At 34.3% G+C, this 27910-nt stretch overlaps 4 protein-coding genes and 1 pseudogene across 5 annotated transcripts; 4 read left to right on the top strand and 1 right to left on the bottom strand.

The window, feature by feature from the left end:
• Nucleotides 5299–6175, top strand: LOC104750359. Its single transcript, XM_010472149.2, has one exon. The coding sequence runs from the start codon at nucleotides 5393–5395 to the stop codon at nucleotides 5951–5953; it is 561 nt and encodes a 186-aa protein (XP_010470451.1). The 5' UTR covers nucleotides 5299–5392; the 3' UTR covers nucleotides 5954–6175.
• On the bottom strand, nucleotides 7308–10196 carry LOC104750358 (extensin-like). Its single transcript, XM_010472148.2, has 2 exons — nucleotides 9481–10196; nucleotides 7308–8536 (listed from the first exon to the last, which is right to left on the bottom strand). Exons 1-2 carry the CDS (start codon nucleotides 10094–10096, stop codon nucleotides 7608–7610), a joined length of 1545 nt encoding a protein of 514 aa, XP_010470450.1. The 5' UTR covers nucleotides 10097–10196; the 3' UTR covers nucleotides 7308–7607.
• Nucleotides 21063–22708, top strand: LOC104750357 (uncharacterized protein At1g65710-like). The gene has a single exon (XM_010472147.2). It carries the CDS (start codon nucleotides 21171–21173, stop codon nucleotides 22554–22556), a length of 1386 nt encoding a protein of 461 aa, XP_010470449.1. The 5' UTR covers nucleotides 21063–21170; the 3' UTR covers nucleotides 22557–22708.
• On the top strand, nucleotides 23809–26117 carry LOC104701166 (sm-like protein LSM8). 2 transcript variants are annotated; one of them, XM_010472146.1, is made up of 6 exons: nucleotides 23809–23871; nucleotides 24143–24207; nucleotides 24313–24353; nucleotides 24432–24462; nucleotides 25625–25679; nucleotides 25764–26117. In XM_010472146.1, the coding sequence occupies exons 2-6, from the start codon at nucleotides 24171–24173 to the stop codon at nucleotides 25852–25854; spliced, it is 255 nt and encodes an 84-aa protein (XP_010470448.1). In that variant the 5' UTR covers nucleotides 23809–23871; nucleotides 24143–24170; the 3' UTR covers nucleotides 25855–26117. The 2 variants fall into 2 exon arrangements, with proteins under 2 accessions (XP_010470448.1, XP_010470447.1); XM_010472145.2 differs by having other exon boundaries at nucleotides 24432–24506; nucleotides 25627–25679; nucleotides 25764–26077.
• LOC104750355 overlaps nucleotides 27340–27910 on the top strand; it is a 2539-nt pseudogene continuing 1968 nt past the window's right edge.

The following is a 27910-nucleotide window of genomic DNA, read 5'->3' as shown; positions in this document are numbered from 1 at the left end:
AGTTTCATCACGACGAAAGTGAAGAGAATCGCGAGTATGAAACTAACGATCAGAGCTCTGAAAGTGAGCTGGTGCTGCCACGACGGAGGAACCTCGTGACTCGCTTCGAAGATTCTCTCCACGGAGACTTCTTCTTCTTCCGTACCACCAGATCCATTGGTGGCGAGATCGTCGTCTTTTTTGGATCGTTGTTGCTCTACCTCCATAGTTTTTGTGTTGATGATTGATTGATTGAATGAATCAGATCTGAAGGGAAGAGAGGGATTTTTATACAAAGAGAGATTGAAATCGTCGAAGAAAGGGGAATAAAAGCTGGCGATTTTGTGTCAAACTGATTCTATTGTGTGTGTGTGTGTATTCTATATTTATATGGTCAATGTTTTTGTTTTTTTTTATTAACCTAAATGTACGTAGACTGGTGTGGGTGTGTAGAGACGGTGTAAATTCCTAATTTTGTGGGCTTTTTCGAGTTAAATTGATTTTGGAAATTTAATTATGATATGTTTATGTGTTAAATAGGCCAATTATGATAGAATGTATACTTTATTATTTTTCTATAACAAAAAAAAAAGAATTAAATATGTTTTGGATATTAAAGAAAAATAGAAAAAGAATTGAAATACAGATTTAAGTATGTTTACTGTTTTAATGTTGAGAGTTTGAATCTCTTAATGGAAAATTATGAGATGTGTTGCATGTTAATTTAATTTCAGAGGATTAAAATATTTTTAATAATGAAGAATAAAATTGCAAAAAAATCCTAACAATATATTATGATTGAAAAAATATACATTATCATTACAAATATGAAAATGTCTTTGAATATACATTATCTAAAAAAAGATGGTGGATTTATATTGCATGTTATGAATTAGACCAGTCGTTCTCTAGGCAAACCAAATATGAATTGTAGCGAACTAGCGATGATAGTAAAATTGCAAAAAAAATGGTACTTGAAACTTTTTTGCAAAAATCCTAAACAATATGTGTGTTTTTCCTTTGAAAATATTATATGAGGGTGAAAGTATACATTATCCTTACGAATATGGAAAATGTACGATATTAATCGAGCATAATGGTTACATACTACATAAGCTATTATAAATATCAGATTTATTTTTGCAAAGATATCATATGAAAAATACCCCTCAATAGCATTAATCTATGTTTTTCTTCCAAATCTAGCACTTACTCTCAAATATTTCACATTTAGCACAAATTTAATATAATTAAATATTTTTTAATTTTAAAAAAACTCTAAAATATCAATATTTTAGATTTCTTTCTTCTTCACTTTGTTCTTCTCGATGAAGACCATCTCCGTTGTTCGTTGTCACCAAAGTCTCCATTTCTTCCATCTCCATGGATCTAAGATACCAGTGGCTGCTTCCACCATTAACCTTCTGAATTTCTGTGGCGATCTATTCATTAATTGCACATATCAAGATATGATTCCTCCTTTCTATGTCTTGGATTCGACGGTAAACATCGAAGCGACGCTCACTAGAGCGGTTTCTTTATACAATTGTCGACGCCGCCGTTGTTGGTGCTGATTCCATCGTATCTCCTGATCCCACCGTCGTGCAGAAGAGTGGTAGTTGGTTTGATTTTATCTCCGATAGTATGGAATTGGTGCTTAAGGTGAGTTTAAAGCAACTCAGCCCCGATATGTATCTGTTTAGACTTAAGCAAAGGTTTCTAGAATTGTCTTTGTAGCTTTAAGTTTTTGTGTTTGGAAATTTTAGATTGTGAAAGATGGACTCATATACAACAGTTCATGTGCCTTACACTTATGGATTTGCGCTTATCATCAAGCAGAAACGTATCCTTCAAAAAAGCAACAGGTGAGTGAGTGAGTTAGAGTGAGGGTATAGTTTTGTAGCTCTTCTTGTCATTTTGATTCAGTTTTGACATATTGAATGAGAACTTGAGAGTATTGTTTAATGGATTATGTTTGGTTTTGAAATTTTTAACAATGTTTATTCTTTGATGAATCACATGTACAAAGTGGATGGGTGTTATACAAAGTCAGCAGATATCAACACCACAGTTGTTGCATACCAAGTGTTCGTTATAATGTCATTGAGATTTTTGTATATTTAGGAATAGCTTCCTAAAATTCAAGAACACATTCCTAAACATTATGTAATGTTTCCTTAACATTATGAAATTCTTCCTAAATTCAAAAAAATAGAATTTTTGAATCTTCTATTCATATGGTGCCTTAATGTATCACAAATTACTCCAATATGATGAATTTTATGCACTTTTATGAGATTTATGCATCATCACTCTATAATGTAATCTTCATATAATATTTCAACCATTATTTTTATGAAGAGCATCCTGAATTTCAAAGTGTCTTTCTTGAATACTATTGTAACTTTCCTAAATTTGAATAATTGTGTTTCTAAAACTCTATGTTTGTGTGTTTTGCTTCAATGTGTCAAATATTATAGATTGCTCCATTAATGAGGGGTAATGATTTCATTTTTGTGCACATTCTTTCCAAATTTCATACAATCCTTCCCGAATTTCATAGAATCCTTCCTGAATTTCATACAATCCTTCATGAATTTCATATAATCCTTTCTGAAATTAAAGAAATGAGAGAAGAGAAATTAGAAAAAAACCTAAGTGAGGTCAACGTGTTAATCGTGTAACACAGTCGGTGAATCAAGTAAAGATGGTGAAGTAACGGACAAAAAAGAACAAGATTCAAAGGAGGAGAAAGAAATTCATGGGAACATGGGACAATGATAGAGAGAGAGAGAGAGGGACAATGATCAAGAGAGAGAGAGATCTTCGAGTCCAGTGATGGTGTTCGGATTGAGATCTGGGTAGGGGATGAATTGTGTTTGTGGAGGCTGAAAAGAAAAGAAATAAACTTAATTTTATTAGTAATTTTAGGTTTTTTCCAAAATTGAGTATATATAAATTTGTGCTAGTTTTGGAACATTTGAAAACATGTGCTAATTGTGGAAGAAAAACTTAAAATTGTGCTATTTTTGTCAATTGCCCTATATATATTTATATGTACTAGGTTGAGTCTCGTGCAACTACATTGGTTTTTTTGGTTAAAAGTCACTAAAACTTGATTATTATTTTTTTCAATTTTTTTCGAGAAACTTTACAATTTGAAGAGCATATCAACATACAGTTTATTTGTATCGAGAGACTTTGCTTTTTTTTTTGGTTAAAAGTCATTAGAGCTTTGGAATTATTTTATTTGTATTCATTAACTATATAGTTAAATTTAAATAATCAGCTTATCTTTTTCTAAATTATGAACAATTTAAAAATTCTTTTAATATTTTAAAATATATTATATTATTGACATTTGTTTTATTGAATTTTAATTGTATTAAAGTTTATACTATTTGTATTCTACAATTTAAACATGTTATTTTGTGATCTAACCAAAACCCAATGTATTCAATGTGGAATTTTTGATTGCAAAATAGAGTATTGATATATCTTAAAGACAAGTTAACCATTATCCTTATTCATCCTAGGTTGCTTGTCTTTGTGTTATTTTTGGTCTTATATTACAGTTTTCACATCAAGTGCTTTTATTGCATTTGGATTGTGGTATTCGATTTCAAAGAAACCGTTGAGTGGTTGTGGGTTGGCTGGTCCAAATGATAGGATAGCTGCGTGTATAAAATCTGTCAAATTATTCATGGAATGTAATATAAAAGTTGGTTATGTTTCCGAAATGTGGATTGTTTGGTTGTAGTATGTGGTCGTTGGAATATGGGATTGTGTAGCTGATGTTGCTTTCTTGTTTTTGTTTTGATTTTTAAAATGAGGTGAGTTTGTGCATGTGTTGGCATTGAGCTTGCTTCATAGTACAATGCGTAGAAAATATCATCTATTGGTAATGTTTAGTTTTGTTGCATATGCTGGTTTTTTTTTCTTGGTTGTTTATTACTTTGGTGATGTTGTTGTTATAGTGATCGAGACGTAAGTTACTTTTTTTTTCAACTACTCTATAATGGTCAGTGTTATTTCACTTATTCGGTTATATTGAAAAATCTCACCAGAAAAATTTAAGAAGTTATTTTACCTATCTTTATTTTTATTTCGTTTTACATTCATTCTAAAACTAAATAATACATTTGAAAATTTGAAGTATGATCATTTTTCTGTTAAAAGTTGAATTATATTAATGTCTAAAAAAAGTCATAGTATTTTTTTTAATCTTTTAAAATTTCATTTATTTACTTAATTTGTATTTGATTTAGTTATTATTCTAAACATTTAAATATAATACTTTAATACAAAAAAATAACTAAAATTTGGATAGCTAACGGCCTCTCATTTGCTTATGTGGTAGTCTCTAAGAGAAAGTTTTGGAGTGACTCCCTACTTTTATTATATAAGATAATCACCAAATCTGTGAAAAAAACAAAGAAGAACATAGCAAAATCATCTAAAGCATTGGAACCACAAAACATGTAAGAATAAAGCTGATGGATTGATTATATTGCATGTTATGAAAGATCAATTGTTTTTGAGGTAGACCAAATATGAAGCTATCATCTCACTTGAACTCTTAGCTTCTCTCTTTTTTTTATTCACTTGTCTCTTTCCATATTTGCAAAACTATATATCGCTTTCTCTTCCTGTCACTTTAACAATTTGCTTATGGGAGATACATAAAAATCTTTAAATTTAAAATCAATTGTCATTAAAAAACAGAGTTAAAAAAAAAACTCAATAAGTTATCAAGAAAAATTGGTCTTTTATATTTTATCATTTCAATAAAATAAAACTCAAATACTATCAATATTAATAAAATTAACAATATATGTTAAAATTAAACGGTGTGAGTATATAAATAAGGATTATGATTTAAATTTTACAATTAAATGAAGTTATATGCCAGTTTGAGTATAAAGGAGAAATATGCTATAAATTTTATATTTAAATTAAATTTTATGTCGGTTTGGGTTTATAAAAGAAAATTATGGTTTAGATCTTATATCTAAATAGAGAGCATTAGGGTTTAGATTTTACAATAAATATAAATATGTGTTGGTTTGGATTAAACTAAATTAATATTTTTGTTAATAATTTTTAAAATATTTTATTGTATTAATTAAAATTGAAATTGTATTAATTAATTTTTAATTTTTTAATTTTAATATATTTTATTGTATTAATTAAATTTTATTGATGCTATAAAAAATAAAGCAAATAAAACAAAAGTGACATATATGGTTAAATACAAAAATAGAGGGGTTACTTCATAATAAAAAAAAAAAGTAAAAAAAAAAATCGTCTTAAACCTTCTTCGTTCACCGAATCTTTCTGGGTTAGGTTTGTTTGTTCCTTTGTTTCAAAATCAGAAAAAGAAGAAGAACAAGTCAAAGACGATACCGCAACAATGGCGTCCTCTAACCTCCTCCTTGCAATCTCCGTCGCAATTATCCTCTCAATCACCACCATCTGCGCCGCACGTCCTTGCAAAACCTTCCTCATATCCTCCTATTCCCTCTCAATAACCCCAGAAAACCCTAACCTCGAATCCGATTTCACCTCGACACGATTCGTCACCGTTTTCACCATCCGTCGTCTCAATCCTCACCACGTCGTTCCTTTCTTCGTCAATCGTCGTCACGAGACGCCACAGATCCAACGATCGGAGGAAGATCGTCGTTCCCAATTGTCTCTCCCTATGGGCTCCGATAACATCAATTCGTTCAGAGATCGAACCAGAGACATTCTCAGCGTCGTCGTGGCTCTCTTGTTCGGTGTTGGTTGTGGTGCTTTGACCGCTGCTACTATGTACCTTGTTTGGGCTCTCGTTGTGAACCGTCAGAGCTATGATTTTGAGGAGGAGGAAGAAGATGATTATGAGAATGAGGAATCTGATGCTGCTAGCTTGAAGAAGTTGGGTTATGTTAAGATTCCAGCTCCAGCTCATGTGAAGGAGGAAGCTGCTTGATTTGAGGTTGTTTGTTCTTATCCATATTACTTGGAAAAAAAAAAACAAAATTCCTTTTGTGAATTCAGTTTCTGCATATTATCATGATTTACGTTTGTTTGTTGCTTATCCTATGTTGCGTTTTAAGTAATCTAAAACTTAATATACTCTTTTAAGTATCATCAGTGCTTTAACGATTTGTAGTGGATGTTTGTTATATAAAGTGTGATTATGATGTTTCCTGTGGTTTTTTGATTCATCAAAGAAACCAAGGTCGAGAAACTCCATTTCGTGTTGTCTTTCTGACTTGCTAGATCATAACTTGACCTCGAGTTTTGGTTTCTCAAGGATTGTAAACTCTTGGTAGTGTTTAGTTTAGGAGCTAATGGTGTGTGTGATCATTAAAGGAATAAAGAACTCTCGGGTTTGTAGCTAGAACTTAAGTAGGTCGCAGTATATGTTCATGGTTACTTATGGTTTTAACAGAGTCAAGCATTGTAGTGCCTAGTTTATATTGCTTATTGTCATCTTTGTGTCTGTATATTGCTTAAAGTTTGGTGTTTTGGATGAGGATGAACGATTAGGTGCCTTGTTTTCTATCTGGTCTTCTATCCTTTGAACTTATGGCTTTTGGTTTGGCATTAGTCTTAGCCGTGATTTGCCTAGTAACAATCTTTGTTTATACTCTTGTTTGTTTCTTCTTACAAGTTTTTATATTATGATTTTGATTTGAGCTTGGTTCGTGTATGTCAAATCCTTTCTCGATTGTCTTGGACCTCTTGGTATAGATATCTCTAAAGCCCCTATGTTGTCTAGATTTTTTATGTTCCTCTCTTTTAAGGCATCACAAATGTTTCATGATCTTGCTTTCAACCTATACTCTTTTCGTGACACGGTTTGATTACGTGAACAAAGTTTGATTCACTTATACCTTTCCCCAACCTTGGTCCAAACAAGGCAAAATTCGTTTGAATATGTTGTGGCACCGTACCTAGCTCAATAAAGATTGACAAATGACCGTTTTAGAAAACAGAGCATGCTATTCTTATAACTAAAAGGAGTTGGTCTATATATGATGACAAACTGTTTGAGAATAACGCAAAACTGTAAAAAAGACGATTTGGCCATTGTTTTTTTCACTCATTAATTTACTAATAAACTTGCTTGCTCTGGTCAATTGATCAGTGTCAAAGAACCTCTTAGAAGATAAAAAAAAGAATGATTTGTTCGAGTTTGATCTGATTATATAAGATTTGAATGTTTATGTCGAGTTAGGTATGAAACAGCTTAAGGGCCGACCAAGATCTGTGCAAAGCAACTTGAGCCTGTAGTGTAGTCTCTTAAAGTTGTCCCGGAAAAAAAATCAGATTTTGCATTTAGATGAAAATTAAAACCTGATTTTATTGCAAACAAACTTCATTTCATAAGGGTGGATCTAAGCAAAATAAAATCATATGCACAACAAATAAGTTACGACCCAATTTTGGCAATCCGAATTGACGAAGCTATTGAAGTAGAAGCGAAGTGGTTCGCCTTGAGAGAATCGTTGTCGTTGGGTGAAATATGACGTTCCTTATTTGGTTCACTTCTTGATCTCCTCTTACACCTTTTGCATAAGGGTGTAGAATACGAAGTTGTTTTGCATAGAACTTACTTGAATAATGGGGACTTTTGGTTAAACTTGGTGAGTGTAGTAGTGTATGGGAGGTGGGGGCGAGGCGTAGATGTAGACTGGAGTAGGAGGGGATTTTACGGGAGGTGGTGGAGAGTTGTAGTAATATGGTGATGGTGGAGATTTGACTGGTGGGGGCGGTGAATGGTAGTAGTATGGTGGTGGAGGAGATTTCACGGGAGGAGGCGGAGGATGGTAATAATAGGGTGGTGGTGGAGACTTCACCGGAGGAGGTGGCGAGTGGTAATAATAGGGTGGTGGAGGTGAGTGGTAGTAATACGGTGGAGAAGTGTGAGTTGGTGATGGTGGAGACTTGTAGACATATTTGGGAGTATGTGGCGGTGGTGACTTATAGACGTAAGTCGGCGTTGGTGGTGGCGGTGATTTATAGACGTAAGTGGGGGTTGGAGGAGGCGGAGACTTATATACATAAGTAGGTGGTGGTGGTGACTTGTAAACATATGTTGGGGTTGGTGGTGGCGGAGACTTGTAGACGTAAAGCGGAGTTGGAGGAGGTGGTGACTTGTAAACATAAGTGGGAGTAGGCGGTGGTGGTGATTTGTAGATGTAAGTCGGAGCTGGAGGCGGTGGTGACTTGTAGTAGTAAGGTGGGTGGTAAGGAGCTAGTTTATGACATTCCTCATAAGGCTTCTTAGGTGCATAAGCAAAGGACTTAGCGTAAAGCACAACTTCGTACTTAGTCTTTGATTTCACATGAAGCTTAGCTCCTTTTTTACCCAAATGGTAACTTGTCGGAATATTACACGGTGAGCCCTTCGGTGGCGCGTGAAGTTTGGCCGTGCATACCTTACCGCCGTATTTGCGGTAGTTGTATCCTTCTACAGTGATGGCGTATTTACCGTTGATCTTTGTCTTTCCGTACGCTTTAAACATTTTGTCTCCTGCTTTACATGTCACCTCCACGACAGCACCTGCGTGACAAAAATATTATTACATAATTTTTTCGTAATTTACTATTAAATCATCGTTTTCATTTCTCTGTCAAAGATATGGTTAGTTTTGTACGGTGCAACATTATAAAGTACTAGGAGTCTAGGACTGAGACCTCGCGACATTGGGGAACGTATTTCAAGAAAAATTAATTTAAATTTTAAATTTAGATTTATATATTATAAAATTATTTGAAAGTAATAAAATAGTTTGAAAATATTTGTTAAATAATAAAATTAAAAATTATCTCAAAAGAAAAAAACACAATAACTAGGGAAAAACATAACCATCAAAACCAAAACTTATAATAAATTAACTCTAAATTAAAAAGACGTAACTCTAAATTAAAAATTATTAAATAAAAAGTCATAATGAGTGGAGGCAATTTTGTAAATCTGTTTTGTATGTATTATAAGTACAAAAATTTAATGAAAAATTATTGTAAAGAGTAATAATGATTTATTTGTTATTTTTTTTACGCAATGATTTAATAGTTATCTAAAAAGAGACAAATATTTATATATAGAGTTCATAAGACAGAAACATTTAGATAAACATAACTGTTGAAATAAAAAGTTGTAAATAAAATATGGTGAAAAGATACAACCCTACAATAAATAGAAGCAATTATATGATTTTCTTTTAGGGTAAAAGACAAAATTCTTGGAAGGAAACATTATGAATAAGATATGGTGAAAAAAAAACATAACTCTATAATTAACAAAAGCGGCCATATAACTTTCTTTTATGGTAAAATATACAAGTCCACGTTGAATAGATGCAACAGTATGATTTTTCAAAATATATTAAAATATTTATTTAATGAACAGGTAAGATAAAAAAATGGTAACAGTTAGTATTTATTTACATTGTTATTATTATATAGACTTAACGAGAAGTAAAAAAATTGATTTGTAAAGTTTACCTCTGAGATGCTTCTTGTCATGTGACTTTTTAGGGTGAGTCCAGTCGAAGCATCTATAGCAGTAAAGTTTACCAACGACTTTGAAAACGAGTGGTTTGGGATGTGGGTGAGGATGGGGATGAGGGTATGATACCGGCGGCGGAGGAGATGTGTAGTAGTAAGGTGGAGAGTAGGTTTTTGGTGGTGGTGGAGGTGATTTGTTATAGTATGGTGGTGGTGGATATTTTACCGGGGGTGGTGGGGAGTTGTAGTAGTAAGGAGGAGGAGGGGATTTCACTGGAGGAGGAGGAGAGTGGTAATAGTACGGTGGAGATGGAGACTTCACCGGAGGAGGTGGTGAATGGTAATAATAAGTTGGAGGAGGAGACTTCACCGGAGGGGGTGGTGAGTGGTAATGGTATGGTGGTGGTGGAGACTTCACTGGAGGAGGAGGAGAGTTGTATTGATAGGGTGGAGGAGGAGATTTTACCGGAGGAGGTGGAGATTTGTGTACATAAGGTGGTGGAGGAGAACTGTAGTAATAAGGTTCTGTCGCCAAGGTCAAACCCACGAGTAATGCCATAACAGCAACTACCAAATGAGTCCGGCCGGCATGACTCCATGCCTGAGTTGCCATTGCTTTTACCGAAAAGTCTCACAGGTGACTAATTACTTCTTCAATAGAGAAGATGTTTTAGAAGATATGGTTTGTGTTTCTGCATGGAAAATGGTCTCTTTATATAATCAAAATGGTCGTATGAGGTGTGCTTCATTTACTTTGAAAAAACGATTCAAATTTTTATTATTAGCTGGCAATTATCATTTGCTTTTTTAAAAGTTACACTTTTAGAGTTATAGAGAACTTGTTTGGAAAACTAATCTTCAACCACGCCCAACTGAAACTCCAAATTTTGATATGATTATTTATACACTTTCATTAAATCCTACATAATTACTATATAGTATAATAGTGATAGTTAACTTGCTTGTTAATGTTCATCAATAATCATAATGACGTACACAGAGTTTTGGAGATAATTTCCAACTGTTACCGACACGATATAAGTTTAGTTTAACGAGATTTAAAAAAGAAAAAGCAATTTAACATTATATCAGATAGAAACTTCGTCATGTTTCGTGAACAAGATCAAAAGAAGAAATCGAGTTAAGTTACAAAATTTTCGAATTCCTTAAGTAGAAAGGTTAAAAAATATGTATGCTAAAAATTATGAAAAGCAAATAATGATCACTAGCTAGGCAAGCTTGTCTCTGAAAGCTGAAACCGAGTTATACAAAATTAATAATTACATCGATTCGAGCAAAGTACGAAAATCTGGGGGATTAAATTTTCATTATGTAAATACAAATAAAGTGAAATTTTAGCCTGTGGGGTGGAACAAAGTGAAATTCATCTCTTTCCTGGTCATTATTTGAGGAAGGTTTTGTTTCAAAAACAGACAAAAATATAAAATAGAGAAATAACCATGCCTTTAACATGTAATTAGTTGTCGTAAATTTGTATAAATAGTTGTACTCCAAATTGTATTGTTCTCGCAAGGAGGCCATATATAAAATCCATATTTATTTAGTTAGTATAAAACTATAAATTACATCAATCTAGTTGACAAGAAAAAAGCCAAAATCATTATATCGTGGGTAAAAATTGCACTCTTGCCCCCCACCTCTTTCATCATAATTGCCTAACTTGATTTCAAATTGAAATGTGTTTTTTTCAAGGCTTTGTACAATCTGGTCACTTGTCTCGAGCCTACCCTTCAACATATATTTACCCTCTAAGCATATGACCAAAATAAATGTAACACAGTGAATGTAACAAAGGCAAACAACTCAATCATTAAGCTACGTAACTAAGTACTAATTTTGATGAATCAACAAAACTTCAACTTGAATAGTTTTTCAGAAAGCAAGTGTTCAAACTTCAACTTCACAAAGAGTTGGAAAAAGTTTCACCGACATGGTTTAAAACACGAAAAAATAGTGTAACACAAAATACCAATGAGGTAACGATAACCCCAATGTTTAAATATGAACCCTAATGGAGTTCTAGTATTTTATCAATGAAAGGTAGCAACAAAATTGTCTCGACAAATTGTTGGAATTATTGTGGGGAAAATGTCAAACAAATCATCAACTTTTCAAAATTAGTGAAAAAAAATATGAACTTTGTTTCTAATGAATTAAATGTCTAATTTTTATTGACTTTTCAAATAAATCATAAACTTTTTATTGATTTTATCAAATAAGACATGATATTAACAAAATCTGTTAACGAAAACTAAATGTTAAATCAATTTTCATTTTGACAAAAAAAAAAAAAATCAATTTTCTAAAATAAATCTTAAAATTTTGTTATACTATTTAAAAAAATTTGTTAATGAATGATCAAACCGTTAAATTGTTTCATCTGAAAATTTAAATTCATGATTTATTTCACAAAATCACATGGCCAAACTTTTTTTTACATGATTCAAAGGTAAACATCACATGGCCATGTGTTAGTCAACATCTCTGGTTGCCACCGGCTGAGCCGGTTACTTTCACATGTTGAGTACTTTTTGTTACCAAAGGTAGGAGAAATTGTCTCCGCATATGTAACATTCATTTTGGTTTTGTAATTTTATTGACACTAAAAGTGGAAAATTACTTTGAAGCATTCTACATGTCATCTGCCCCATAAACTAATTTAATTTTGGATCAATATCACTAATACAGATGTTAATTTAATTGGTCCAAATTTAGTTCTAATGACACGAGATTTGTTCAATAATATAATATTATTGTAAAGTAATAAATCTAACACAGTGATAAAATCAATACATTAACAGAGTCTAATTAAGTTCTTCACTTAAGTTAAAAGGAGAAATTGTGAGTTTTTCTCTCTTGGCTCTCTCAATCTTTGAGAGAGAGAGAAATTTCTTTAGATGATCTAATCTTCCGGCGATGGCCAGCTTTCTTAGGAGAATCGGCTAGCTCCTATACGGCTTGCATTGGCTTTCTTAGCCACGGTGATCTGCTTTTGGCTCCAGTGGATTTTACTACAGGGTAAAGACACAAGTAAAAAATTTCAAGGAAAAGATCTCGAAAAGACTTAGAAAGAAGGAGAAGTTGAAGTGAAGAGAAACTGTTGAAATATGTCCGAATGAATATCAAGTAAGTCGGCAAATCGATCAGATGGCCAACACATGATATATGAGCCAGTGTACCAGTCATTGTAGGCAAAGAAGGGCAATCGTACAATTGACCTTCAGACTAGATTTTGATAGAGACTATCGCAGGCTAGTGGGAAGGAAACCAACCCACTAAGCGTTATTTTAATCGGGTAATTGGCGTTAGTGGGAATGAACCCGCTAAACATTATTTTAATCGGAAATCTCACTAGTGGAAAGGAAACCCAATAAGTGTTATTTTAAGCGGGTAAATCGCATTAGTGGGAAGGACATCCACTAAGTGTTATTTTATTTGGGCGATTTGCATTAGTGGAAAGGAATCCACTAAGCAAAATTTAATTCCAGTGGAAAGGAATCCACTAAGTAATATTCTAATCAGATTATGGACAAGTGTTGGGGAAGAATCTTTTAAATTTGCCACTTGTGACTTGGGAGAGTTGTGGAGTGAAACCTCATTTGGAGATGTGTCACCACACATTCGCAAAGTCTGTGTCGAACTTAGCAAGAATCTGACCGATTAAGCTTAAGATTCTTCGACAATCTGTGAGTTCAGGGAGAATTTTACCGAACTAGTTCAATGTTGGAAGACTCGTTCTAAGTTTTCGGTTTGCATGTGCATTTAGATTGCATTCTCTTGATTTTCTTGATAGATTTTATTGACTTATGCATCTAAATTGGTTGTGGAGTGTTGAGATGTTCTCCATGGTAGATCGTGTACGCAATCGCCGATTCGTATACTTTGGTATATCGCCTGTGAGTTTAAGTCTTGATACTTGTAGTTTTATGTGTTCTTGTAGTTTTACGTGTTCTTTAAAACCTTAAAACTTAAGTATCAATTTTCTGAAGATGGCGTTCGCGATAGTAAGTCTGAATAGCCATAAGCACATTGAGACTTGGATATGGATTACCTTTGTGGTCATTCCGTCTCGACATGCAGTCGGATCTTGGTCTTGTGTTGCATGTTGACGCGAAGAGCTCGGAGAGACTAGGCTCGCTACCTTGGCCAAAGCTGTCTACACGACGACGTGGCGTTAAGTATTGTTCCAGTTGCATGCCTTTGTGATTATAACACATGTGTTCACAGATGTAGCATGGTGGAAGGCAGCATATTAGGACCCTAGTAAAACTTGTTTAAAATTTATCTTTTATTCAAGTTATTGCGTTGTTTTGTTGATTGCTTGCTTATGGTTATTTTCTTGGCTTATTACCTTCCGTATGCTTTCTCTGATTGTTGATTGTGTGATTGATTGATTCTTTGTATTTGGGGTTGGGTTGGGAATCTAATCTTCTACAGGGACCCCTGAGACTCACTGAATCTTAGATTACTCATGATATTATTTTGTCCTGCAGGTAACCGTTAGAGGGAAGCTAGAGGGTGTGTTGGACGATAGGAACCCGGTGTAGTTTTTGTGCCTTTTTGTAAAACAAGTATGTTTAATATGTGCAATTTTTTAGGCTATAAGCCTTGGCCACAAAACTCTATAAGTCTTTTGTAACATTGTGTAATATAATATTACTTAATGAATGAATTTAGTTTTGATATATTTACAAGTACGAGTAATGTCTGATAATGACTTAGTTTGAGTCGGCTCAACACTTGCGCATCACGAGAGTTGGCAAGCCTAAGTGATGTTTAAAGTGGAGGAAATAGCATCAGCGGACAGGCTAAGGGTCTTGATCCCTTTTAGAAACTCGGCCGGATCATTGGTGACTATTTCCAAGTTGCATCCTAGGGCCGTTCTGGGCGTTCCTAGTCATAGGACGGTTCGGAGGTGTTACATGCATGCATTGGTTTTCTATGCCAAAATGTTTGGCTTATTACTCTTGCATGTGTTAGCTTTCTATACAACGATGTCCGACTTATGACTCCGCCATGCGTTGGCTTTCTATGTGATGGTGCCCGACTTTGTGTCTGCCTGCAATGACTCTCTCATCGTCGACGACTTTCATGTGGTCTCTCACCGACCATCTCTTCGACAACTTTCCACTACTAATGCTCCAGTTTATGATGTAGATCTAATTTCTTGAAGATCGAAAAGTTGTTGATTTAAGACGAAGATGAAGAATAATTGCTAAACGTGGAGTCATACTCTCAGCAAATTGGAATTCGCCTTTTTCTTTGGGCTTATATCGAAATTCCCTTGTCACTTTCCAGAAATTTGGGTGATTTACTCAAATGTTATCCAAATTAGGTAGTATTACCAGAATCCACAAAAAAAGATTTTCTTACTAGAATATTTCGGGTATTTTGAAAATACCCAACGTGCCCTTGTTTTATGTTACCGAAAAAACGTTATTACAAAAATGCCATTGCCACGTCAGACGCCACGTCAGACGCCACGTCAGAAATCGTTGATGTGTAACCATAACTCAGCCGTAACGCGTTACAGATGAATGTTGCGGTTGAGTTATAGGTATGTTGCGGATGAGTTATGGAAAAAAACATTTGAGTTGCGGTTGAATGTTGCGGTTGCATAACTCAACCAAGCGTTACGGTTGACTTATTAAAATCTGGCTGAGATATGCTATAACTCAGCCGTCCTTACGGTTGAGTTTTCACCCGATGGTTGAGTTGTCAAAATTTTGGCTGAGTTATCACTACGACACGGCTGAATTACCATTTTCCGACTGACTGAGTTATGAAAACGGCTGACTTATGAGATGTTGTTACAGATGAGTTATCGTACAACTCAACCGTGATAGACTGAATTATCGTACAACTCAACCGTGATAGGCTGACTTATCGTACAACTCAACCATTCGACGACTGACTTAATAGCAAAAGATTAATTACTAGAATGTTATTCAGTTACGACTGACTTATTAAACGATACGGGTGAGTTACATATTTTCAGTTGATGAAGCGACTGAATTTGACAGCAATTTTTTTTGCTTTTTAATTACTGTAATGTTTTTCATGTTGTGACTGAGTTTTATATAGGCTGAGTTATTAATTGTTTGATGGCTGACTTGCCATGTCGGACGCATCATTCATGTCAGCATTCCATGTCATCTTTTTTTTTTCTCCGGAAATATGAAATGTCGTTGGACACTTGTTCTTCAACTGGTAAATAAGTGAACTATTTACCTTCTTCTTCACTTTTCTTCTTCACCTAGTTCTTTCTACTTCTCCTTCACATTGTTCTCCACCTTGTTCTTCTACTTTTTCTTCACCTTGTTCTTCATTTTCTTTCTGGATCCAATTCTGGTTCTAGTTGTTTCCGGTAATTGGGTAAAGACACAGAGATATGTATTTAACATCGATGATAGAGGTTTTATAGTTGTGCAGATAGATGGAGGCACAACACACGACAAGCTTGTGAAGCTTGTTCTTGAAGACTACGGATTGGACGCGTTTAGCCATGAGCTAAAGCTGAGCTACATGTTCTCGAACAAGGCACTGAAACTAATGGCGCATGATACTCCACCAGTTTTTGTCTCCAATGATAGACAGTTGCAATGTTTTTTGGGGCTATGGAAAACCGACCAGCTACGTCTCTGTGTAGAGTTTTCGACGAAAGAGTCTACAGAAACTAGTGGAGCTAGAGGAAGTATGAGAAGCAGTGACTCGAAAGTAGAATCTACATACGAAGTGTACGGTGGGGGATTTGAAGGCACTTGTTTTGATTATGGTAAGATCGTTTCCATATATCAGCCATTACTATTATAGTTTCCATAAATCAGCCATAATTGTTTTCATAACTCAGCCGTCATTGTTTTCATAATTCAGCCTAAAACGTTTTTTTTGTTCTACTCCCTACTAGGACCGTGTCACCGCAACAAGACTTATGGAGGTACTAACGATTGATGTTGTACGTGAGCAAGTGAGCTATGGATCATCTTTGCATGTTGTAAATTTGGAACTAAAAAAATACACATGCCATTGTTTCGACCACGAGAAAATACCATGCATCCATGCAATCGCAGCTGTAGAGCATATGGATGTGTCTCGTATATTCATGTGCGATCCGAAATTTAGGAGTGTCGATTTGGTTAACGGATGGGCTGGTTCAATCATGCCTCTAGATGAATCATTCCCTGCTCCTGAAGCTGTGGATAATCAGAAGTGCTTGCCTCCGATTGTTGTGAACCAGCCAGGAAGGCCCAAGAAGCGTAGGATTAAATCATCTTTGGTCGAAACTGAAGTTTTCCAGCGCTATGTTTGTCAGCCGATGATCAGAGACTCCAACTTCTTCGACTTTCCATGTGTCAGCCATCATGTTTCTCTCTTACTAGCTTTGTGTTACAATGCTTACTTTTTATTTTTCAAAGAAAGATTTCTTATTTGGGCATGTGGACTTTGTTTTATTTGACTTTTTTTAAGCTTATTTATTTTTGTTTAATATTGACCTCTTATACTTGGTTTGTAATCTTGATCTGTTATACTTGGCTTTTTATCATTAATAAAGGGTTCTTGGGAAAAAAAAAAGTCTTCCATTAGGAAAAGTCCTCCAGATTCGATTTGTCTCCTAATTTATATTTCTTGCAATTTTAATTTATTTAGTTTTGCTTACAAAATAATCTCTCGCAGGGTCAGTACTGAAACTCTTCGATTCCCATGTGTTTTGATGTATCTTATCTGATATATCCTGGATCGATATTTTTGAATGATTGGTGTTAGAGTTCTATATGACTTATGTACAATGCCTAAAAAGGAATGTTAAGGTAGCCATTTACAAATTTATAGTTTTCCTTTCTTTCTCGGACTTATTTTTTCTATGTTAAGTTTTTTATGCATTTTTAAGCCATCAACATTTTAGTAATCGTTTGCTTTATAAATGATACTAGTATCAAATGATAAGACTCAAATTTAGTTTGATTTATTGTAGGATTTAGGAAATACGAAAATATCTCATATCCAACCATTATTTTTGAAGAAGTTGGTTCCATTTTTTTTAACTTTGCTAAGTTAAATACATTTTAACATAATATAATTTAGATTTGTTTTTGCTTCCATCAATAAAAATCCAATTTTTTCTTTACTCAAATAGTATATTGATTTAAATTTGGTTAATACTAATTTGTTCATGTAACCATTCATGCATCATTATAGAATCAACATAAAACACTCTATAAATACAGCCAAATTGTGCTAACAAATGAGCTATGTTATTACATTCTCTTCTTGTAAAATCAAACTTTAGAGAAAGGAATTTTGAAACCCAATACTATATATCTTGAAGAATATTTATTAGAGTTTTATTTCGTGATCGTCCTTGTGCCAAGTTAATTAGAACTTCACAGTCACCTTAAAACACAACTGATGTACAACCTCGAATCCAAGTTTGTTGCAGAGCAACAACCAATGATTTTGGTTTTGTTTCCAATAGTGAAGACGTATAGGTAAATTTTTTGATCCCCAAAATAACGGTGAACCGAAACAGTCACAGATTATCCAAGCTCCAGTTGCTTCATGGTGCAAACTGTTGAAGCCTGCATCAAAATTACATTTCACAATTTGGGTAGATGGAGCTGTCCATTCATATGCCTCAGATCTTGTTCGTTGAGGTTGTAGATTATCATTTTTCTATATAATACCAAACCATTCGTTTGTTTCACCCTTCGTCTATAAAACTGTTTTATAAGCACTTTTTCTGAAATTATTAAACACGAAATTGTTTCATGCCTTCCAAATACGTCAAAGTAGCCAAAAAGGTAACATTGTTTCATTGTCTATGTTTGCATTGTTTAGTGTAGTTGTGATGATATTTGAAATATTCTCCTCATGATCATTAGAAGTTTGAATTAAGTCAAAGGAAGGAGTGTTTGAAAGACGCCAAACCATTTGTGTAAGTGGACATGTAAATAAAGCATGATTTATAGTTTTATTTGTTTGTCGACATCAGGGGCAAATAGCATCTAATTGCATACCCCGTGATCTTAATCTTGTTATAGTGGGTAGAGCTCGAGAAATAGTACGCCTTATGAAATGTTTTATCTTTGGTATAACCTTTAACTTCCAGATTTTATTTTTGAGCTTAACCGATCCATAAGGTTTATTAGGAGGAATGTCACATGAGAGTGGATCATGTGTTAACAGCCATTAGCCTGACTTGACATTGTAGTCTCCAGAAGTGTTGTAATTCCATATAAGTTTATCTGATTGTTCTTCCTTAGCAAGATAGATATGTTGAATCTGTTCAAGATCTTCTGCAGCAATAATGGTGACTATCTTCTGTGTACCCCACGATCTGCTATCTCCACTTTTTGTCATGAGTATGTCAATAACATTATCTAATCCTTATCCTAATTGTATCTTGAGCCTTTTTTATTTAGAGAAATGCCCACTAGTAAATAAGAACAACCATAAGATTGATTTTTCCAAGGGTTTGCATCTAAAACAGGATCGTCTTGATAGTAGCAAACTTTCATTATCTAGGCAAACAATTAATTTATATATTGGACTAACCTCCATGCTTGCTTTGCTAGCAAAGCATCATTCAATTTTTCTAAATCGTGGAATCCTAGTGCTTCTTCTTCCTTTAAATGTTATAGTTTTTTCCAAGCTATCCAAGGAATACCTCTTTGTTGAGAACCTTTATCCCACCAGAAGTTCATAAGTATTGATTCAATATCAGAAGTGACTCCTTTTAGTAATTTAAAACATGAGATTGCACAGGCTGGCATAGCCAAGGCCACTGATTTGAGCATTATTTCTTTCCCTACTGGTGATGATGTTCTTTGTTTCACTATGTCGATGATGAACTCAAACATTTGATGTTTTTTCCTGCCTAATTGTTATGGTAGTCCCAAATAATTACCTCCTCTCCCATGATCTGGTATTTCTATAATTGCTTTCAATCCATCCTGTGTTGATCCATTCACTCAGGAACCAAAAGTAATCATTGATTTAGATGTATTGATTTTCTGTCCTAAGTAGTATTCACATACATCAAATCATTTTTCAGTGCTTGACAATTTATTCTATTAGCTTGGCAGAAGAACAGGGAATCATCAGCAAATTTTAGGTGTGTGATACGCGGTGTGTTATCACCAACCTTTTTCCATTTAATATCTCCATCTGCAGTCTTCGACTTGATAAGATGACTCAATCTATTAGAGTAGAGTATGAAAAGATAAGGTGATAATAAATCACCTTGGCGAATCCCTCTTTCTGGTATACAATTCCCAAATTGTGCTCCATTGATCAATATAGAGGAACTTACAAATTCAACAGCCGCCATAATCCATCCGATCTATTTATCACAGAAGCCAAATAATTGTAGATTGGATTTCAACAAATTCCACTCAACTCTGTCGTAAGCTTTACTTACTTCAATTTTTACCTTCATATATGACTTTAATACTCGTTTGCGAACTTTTAGTGAATGCATTACTTCATGAGCTATCATTACATTGTCTTAAATGATTCGTCCATGAAAGAAAGCTGTTTGAGCATCAGATACAATACCATCCAGGTGTTTTTTCAGTCTTCGAACTAAACACTTTAAGATAATCTTTTAGAACACATTGCATAGTGCAATTCTGATTATAGATTTGTAGGATTATTATCTACTTTTGGAATCATATAGATATTGGTATGATTCATGTGTGATGTCAACATTGATATTTCAAAGAAACTTTTCACTTTCTTTATAACATCACTATCAACAATATCCCAACATTACTTATAAAATCTAGTTGTTAGTCCATCATACCCTGGTGTTTTGTCATCGCCTATAAAAATCTAAATTTATGAATATTGTTTAGTTCATAAAATTTCTAAAGTCTTGAATATATTTCAGAAAATTCTCAAAATATATAACCAAATAAAATAAACTTACATATATACAGTTTCAAATTTAAGAACATGATTATTATGAAAATAAATTAAAACAATTTCTAAAAAATATTAATAGTTATTATTTTCTTTAATTTATTTTTGTTTAAAAATAAAATAAGATTTTATCTGATCCGAATCAATTCGAAATCCACGTTTTTCATAATAAAATTACCAGACTGTCCTCTTTAATTTTATTATTGTTATGTTTTCAGTGACATTACGTATATAATAACTGTGAACAAAAATTCGTTTTCTTAAAAATGCTTTTTGGTAACCAACCTAACAAAACCGTCAACATGGAAAATAGCCGTTGGAATTCTAAACCTTATATAAAAAAAATTGAAGAAACCCCAAATTGCTTCGAAAAAAGGAGAAAAGGCTCAGATTATTATATAATACGACATTGACTGCAGTGTACAACGGCTCCATTTTCAAAACTACTCTCTCACTGTTCTGTCCTTGTTAAAATGAAACAATTTCAATTTGACCCCAATCTTCTTAAAAACTTACAATCTCACACCCATTTTGGAATAATAAAGGGCTAATTCGAATATTCTCTGAAATAAAAGGATCTGTCTCTGTCACAAATCGCATTACCAAATTAAATAATATTCTCAGAGTTTGAAGTTTTGAATATTTCTTTTGTCTTTTTACACAAAGACATTCCCCTAAAATCTCTCTTGTTCTTGACTCACTTCTACTTCAACCTTCTCTGTTCTTTCCAAACTCTTTGAGCACAAATGGGTTGCTGTCTTAGCAAAAAACCTTCTCCTTCCTCTAATGTCACCTCCTCTACTATTATTAGATCCCCAGATCCCACCATCAAACCCAAGATTGAGCCAATAGAAGAAACAAAACCCAAATTTCAGAAACTGAATCAAGAAGAAGAAGTTCCAAAAAAAGAAGCTTTGGTGATAAAACACAGAAGAAGCCATGAAGAGAGATCCAAGAAGACAGATTCAGATAAAGACTCTCCAGTTTCGTCTCCTGTAGCTGCTGAGAAACCGAACTCTACAACACCTGTCGTGAGGATCTCGAGCTGTACTAAAGAAGAAGTCGATGCTATATTAATACACTGTGGGAAGCTGAGTAGAAGCAACTCTGCTGCTAAAACAAGAAGATACTCTGCTTCAAAGAGAAGTTTTGATTTTGACCAAAACGGCGGCGATGATGCGGCGGTGGAGGTGGAAGAGGCTGAGATGCAGACTCACCGGAACCGTCACCATGGAGTTGAGAGAGTGAACGGTTCGCCACGGGAACGAAGAAGACGAACTCCGAGTAGAGAAAGGGATGATTCGAGGAGTTACCGATCCGGAAGCAGAGAAAGAGGAAACAACGGCGGTGGTAGCAGCAGGCGAGTGAGTAGATCTCCGGCGAAACGATCGGAGTTTCCAAATGTTAACAACAACAGACCGGGAAAGTTTGTTACGATTCCGGCGACTGATAAGAGTAACAACGTAGAGCCGTCGGTTAAACGGGTTACTACGGTTAAGAGAAACATCGGAGACGCTTGTAGAATCGCAGCGTCTCCGAGATCAAAGTCTCCGGCAAGAACGGGTCCCTCGCTTAGCCGGAGCAATTCAAGAAAGGCGGAGCAATCCCCGTATAGACGAAATCCATTAGGAGAGATTGATCAAAACTCATCAAGAATCGGATCTTGTAACAACAACAACAACAAGACGATAGAGTCTCTAAAACCTAATCCAAGAACTAGTAGAGCTGCTAGCCCGAGTAGTCGCCCCGCAGCAGTTGTAGAACCTCCTCAAGTTGTGTTAAGGAGAAGCAGATCGGTGAGGAAGTCTCGAGATTTCGATATGGTATCGAACGAAGATAACAATTACACAGCATTGTTGTTGAAAGATATTAAGAATTTTCATGGGAAGAGTGTTGTTGAAGACCACTCGGTTGCGTTGTTGCCTTTATGTGTTACTAAAGCTTGTTCCATTGTTGAAGCAGTGGCTGATCTTAACTCTATGGCTAACAACAACAACTCCGATTCGAGCCGGTTTAGATTCACATCGACGGCTAAGAAAGCGGATTTGATGGAACCGAGTTTTGAAAAGTATGTGACTCTGAAGAGAGGTGGTTCGTTGGAGGAATCATCAGGCAGCAACAATGTTACATGACTCTTCTTTAGGCAATAATGACATAAACTCGTGTTGTTGTGGTTTAAGTTTTAATAAGGAGACATTGTTGTTTATTTGCTCATATATTTCAATGAATTTTTTTTTCTCTTCTTGTTATGACAATTTTTGGGAGGTTTAATGGTTAAATTGTCCCCGTTCGGGTCAGAAATTTCCGTTTGGAATAAAAAACTTGCTGAATTATACCAAATAAATTTCGGTTTAGCTTGAATCCACTTATCAATTTAATCAACTCTTCGGTTTAGCTTGAATCCACTTATGACAATTTAGGGGGAGATATTGGTTTAGGATTTAGAAAGAATTTTAATGATTTTATGTTCTTGCTGATTGTTAGAATCATAGAAAATTGAAAGTTAAAAATGAAGGATTCTAAGAGATTGTTTATGAAGTTTTTTAAAATCTTGATGATTTGTTTTTTCTAATCTTGTAAAATCTTTCTATTTGATGAAAGAGTTTTCATGACTTTTGTTATGAAGGAAATGATATAAAATCCTAAACCAATAACATAAAATTTGAATTCATTAACAATCCAAGATTCTTTTGTTTTACTTGAATAACATAAAACTTTTAATGACTTTATAAAACTCTTAATCCAATAACACTAGATTTATCAAGATTTTAGATAACTTTTTACAAATCCACAACCAATAACACCAAATTTTTAAAGAGTTTTTAAAAGTCTTGATTGAATAACAACATATTTTACCTAACTTTTAAAGTCATTAAAATTCTTTCTAAATCCTAAACCAATACCTCCCCTTAAATCAAACATGTTATACCAAAAAATTGTCGAATTAAACCGGATAAAATGTTGGTTCGGTTTGATTGTTTCATTGAGCAATTTCTTAAACCTATACATCTAATTCTAAAGGCAAACACACAGCCGAGGAGTTCTCTGAAAGCAGTGAGAANCATCAGGCAGCAACAATGTTACATGACTCTTCTTTAGGCAATAATGACATAAACTCGTGTTGTTGTGGTTTAAGTTTTAATAAGGAGACATTGTTGTTTATTTGCTCATATATTTCAATGAATTTTTTTTTCTCTTCTTGTTATGACAATTTTTGGGAGGTTTAATGGTTAAATTGTCCCCGTTCGGGTCAGAAATTTCCGTTTGGAATAAAAAACTTGCTGAATTATACCAAATAAATTTCGGTTTAGCTTGAATCCACTTATCAATTTAATCAACTCTTCGGTTTAGCTTGAATCCACTTATGACAATTTAGGGGGAGANTTAGGGCTTTACGAATCAGAAAGCTCTGCTAAGCAACTGGGTTTTGATTCGGAAGCAGTAAAGGTTAGAGCTTTTTTTTTTCTATCTTTCGTCTTCCTCATTTTTTATTACTTTGAAACCCTTCGATGTAATTATTCCCAGGAACCGGAACCAATTTTACATATGGTTCATCTCTGATTTGGGTCGAATTACGCTGGGTTGATCTCTTGTTTCTATTAATTCTGGGTTCATGTCAAGTTTGGTGATAAAATCTGTAGAACTATGTTTGTTATCTGCTAATGCCCACCAACTGTTCGATGAAATTCCTAGTCTAATATTTTAGTATCCCTTTCAGGTCATATATTGTTCTCTGGACTGTTAGTATGGCGACAGCTACTGGACTCGAGTCTCTTGTTGATCGTAAGTTGCCCTTTTTTTTTTTTTTTTTTCTTCCAGTAAGCAACATTTAGTGATGCGTTATCGCATGAATTGTATAAAAGGCTTATCTTTTGGTTGGTGTTGCAGAGTATATTTCGGTGATTACAAATGATGGACGCAACATTGTGGTATGTTTATTTTCTCTTCTTGTGTGTTATATCGAAATATATAAGCAAAGAGAGCAACGCGGATGTTTTAATTTTCAGGGATATCTTAAAGGTTTTGACCAAGCTACAAATATAATCCTTGATGAATCTCATGAGCGTGTGTTTTCCACAAAGGTTAGACTTCTGGTTTCTGTTTTAAAGTACCAAATTGAATGGCTGCAAATACTAGTTTCTGCAAGTATTGGCCAGTTTTTTTTTTATTATTATGACTTTGTTCACCTCAATGTTTAATGGTTTGGATCTTTAAGTGGCTACATCTAATCTAACCGTGGAGTCATTTTCATGAGGTTTCTATTGATGTCTTAGAGTTCTTGATGTCTCCATATTGTGTCTTTAGTGATCGCATTAGAATTAGAACAAACGAGATGCAAGCTCACTAGGATGCTAATTTAACTTGTATTCATTGTCAGAGCATTTTTATTTGTCTGGACGTTTAAATTGGTAGTACGTTCTTGCTAATAATATACATTGAGTCATTGCTTGGTTTATTTTGTGTTGTGCCATCTATTGAAGGAACAAACATACTCTAAAATTTAAGATTGGCTGGTCACTATAGTACTTTGAGTAGTGAGACGTGAGAGTGAATAAATAAATAATTGGCCTCTGAATGGAAGAATTTATATCAGATACCGTGGATATATTTACTACATGGTGCATACACTGAAATAGATAAAGTACTATTAATTCATCAAATGTTATATGATTGTAATGAAGAAAATTGTGATTGCATTTAACTAAAGCTTTAGATACTTCTATGTGAGTCAAATCTTTACTGGCAGTGTGTAATTATGCATAATTTACTTTTGTTTTCCTAAAGATGCTTAAAGGTACAATTCCTTTCTGTTTTCTTGTGTGCACAAGAGTGTGTCCATGTCAATACTCGATTAGACCAATGTTTTTGGAAGGGATTAGTATTCGTCAGGGCCCATCCATGGATCTTTTTGGCTTGGATATAGAGATGCTTCTGTTAAAATGATGGATACTTGGAGAAAACTCTTTTGGTTATACCTTATATGTTGTTTGTGTCTAAAACATGTTGCATCTTTAGTTTCTTATTATTGACTTCCATTAGTGTCTGGTGGATTCAAAATATGAACAAAGTCGCTTTTAAACCACCCTTAAGTTTTTCACTTAGCATCGAGACCTCTTACTATATTTTTCACACACACTCTCTCTGTCTCTTCAGGGTAAGATCTTTTGATGTGTTAGTGGTTTACTTGTCTTGATATTTCAGGAAGGGGTACAACAGCATGTGTTGGGTTTGTTCATTATCAGAGGCGACAACATGTAAATCTCATCCTCGTATTTTTTCTTTTTCTTTCTTGGCCAAGCATAGGAAACACTGCAATTGTTTTTCTTTTATTTTATCAGAGGTGTTATTGGGGAGCTGGACGAGGAGCTTGATGCAAGTCTGGACTTATCAGAACTGAGAGCTCATCCTTTGAAACCCGTCGTGCATTGATTGAAAACTAGTTATGAAGAGAAAGCCTAAAACAAAGAGAAGATTTGATTGTAAACAATTTGGATAGCTTGTTTTTGATGTCATGTCTGGGGAGTTGTCTGTTTTTGTGTCATAAGGACAAAGGCTATATGATATTTCTATGTCTAACGTTTTCGTCTGAAAGATCCCTTGTTTGCTTCGAAATTTCTATGTAGTAAGTGAAACCAGATGCTATCGGATTCAAGGTCGAAGTTAAGTTGTACGCTGAAACTAAATTGGAACCTTATCGCTTGTCACATACAAACTCCGTGAACACGTTATATGTCGGTTACTCATCCGATGTGAAGTAAACATCCCACTCGTCGGCTTGGTTTTATGAAATGAGGTATGTCATCGTCCCATCATGAAATCAAAGAACACATCACACACCATTTGTGTAATCAGAAAGATCCATCTGAAAATGTCCAAACCAAACAAGGCTCCTCTAGACTTATTTTGTCTCATGTAGGATAAATAAATAGTAAGGTTGTATGTGACACAAAAATAAGTTTAAATATAGGCAACTGTCACGTTTTTGTAGTGTAGCTCTTAAAAATCCAACGAAATATACGAACAACCTTTCAAATACGCAAAAAGGACCAATTGAAAATAGTTTTTAATATGACGAGCAGAAGAATAGTCTTCTAGAAATATTCGTTGAAAAAAAATAAAAATCAATAAGATGGATTCCTTTCTCTATCACAAGATTTAATAGTTTTTTTTAGTCTCCATTATAACAAACCTTTATCAATGAATTTTAAAATTTAATCAAAAAAAATAAATAATAATTGTTCGGAAGAAAATCTAGTGGCATGTTAGGAAAATAAATAAATAAAAAGAACCGTGACGGAATGCATGAGAACAGCTGCATTAGTCAAGGGAGATTAGGTCAACAAAAATTGATATCTTGACTTTACAACATACGTACTCAGAAATCAGAATCAAGGTATCCGATCTAATTATCAAAAGCACTAATTTTAAAAACTATTTGATCAAAAGTAGATGTGTAATTTTGTTTTGTAGACTAAGATACAACTAAGAAAATTATATTATATATAAAAACATATTTCGAGAATATAAAGATGATATTGAGTAGAAACTGTATAGATGAAAGAACAGCTTAACATTAAAACCAAACTTTTTTTTTTTAGATACTAACAAAACAACAAAAAGACATAAAGCAAAAGAGATTAAGAAAAATAAAAGAATCATTTGAAATGGAACAATATCTATAATGACTATATTTTTTCATTGTTTGATGACGTATGATTTGTTTTCTTAAAAGTCATTAGATTGTTTTCATCTATATTACACAAGTTCACATACATGAATTACGTGTACAAGTTCACCTACTAAGATTTTTTTATTTATTTGATGGATTCACATCAATTTCAATTTCCATAAAAGACCGCTGCCTCAACACACAAGCAAATTCACATTACAGGTGTGACATGTTGTATGGAAACTAGTCTTCTCGTTTTTCATAATATCTCAATATAAACAAAATTAAAACCTTACATAGGCTACACATAATATAGATAGATAAGTCTCTCCCCCTTTGAAAAGTTCTTCCTTATTGACTTTCATTTCCCTAACCCCTAAATTATATAAGATCAACTAACGAAGCTTCTTCTTCTTTGGTGTCATCAAAAATGTCTCAGCACCAAAAAATCTATCCGGACCACGACCCAGAAGCCCCAACGGCACGTCCAACGGCTCCTTTGGTTCCTCGTGGTTCATCAAGATCAGAACAAGGAGACCCTTCCAAAGACCCTTCCAAAGACCCTTTGAACCAAGAGCCCCAACGGTTCGTGCCTTTGCCTCCTCCAAAGAAGAGAGGATCAAGAAGCTGTTGTTGTAGATGCTTTTGCTACACGTTTTGCTTTCTCTTGCTACTTGTTGTTGTTGTAGGCGCGACGATTGGTATACTCTACCTTGTCTTTAAACCGAAGCTACCGGATTACTCTATTGACCGGTTACAACTCACGCGTTTTGCACTTAACCAAGACTCGAGTTTGACTACGGCTTTTAACGTGAC

Source organism: Camelina sativa, chromosome 16 (genome assembly GCF_000633955.1).
Source record: "Camelina sativa cultivar DH55 chromosome 16, Cs, whole genome shotgun sequence".
In the NCBI taxonomy this organism is placed as follows: Eukaryota; Viridiplantae; Streptophyta; class Magnoliopsida; order Brassicales; family Brassicaceae; genus Camelina; species Camelina sativa.
This window is presented reverse-complemented; position numbering and strand designations above follow the sequence as displayed.

Coding starts and splice junctions, on each gene's coding strand:
- LOC104750359 (XM_010472149.2), top strand. CDS start 5,393: ATGGCGTCCTCTAACCTCCTCCTTGCAATCTCCGTCGCAATTATCCTC.
- LOC104750358 (XM_010472148.2), bottom strand. CDS start 10,096: ATGGCAACTCAGGCATGGAGTCATGCCGGCCGGACTCATTTGGTAGTT. Junction 8,537..9,480: donor TGACAAGAAGCATCTCAGAG/GTAAACTTTACA, acceptor TTTGTCACGCAG/GTGCTGTCGTGGAGGTGACA.
- LOC104750357 (XM_010472147.2), top strand. CDS start 21,171: ATGGGTTGCTGTCTTAGCAAAAAACCTTCTCCTTCCTCTAATGTCACC.
- LOC104701166 (XM_010472145.2), top strand. CDS start 24,171: ATGGCGACAGCTACTGGACTCGAGTCTCTTGTTGATC. Junction 24,208..24,312: donor ACTCGAGTCTCTTGTTGATC/GTAAGTTGCCCT, acceptor TTGGTGTTGCAG/AGTATATTTCGGTGATTACA. Junction 25,680..25,763: donor ATTATCAGAGGCGACAACAT/GTAAATCTCATC, acceptor TTATTTTATCAG/AGGTGTTATTGGGGAGCTGG.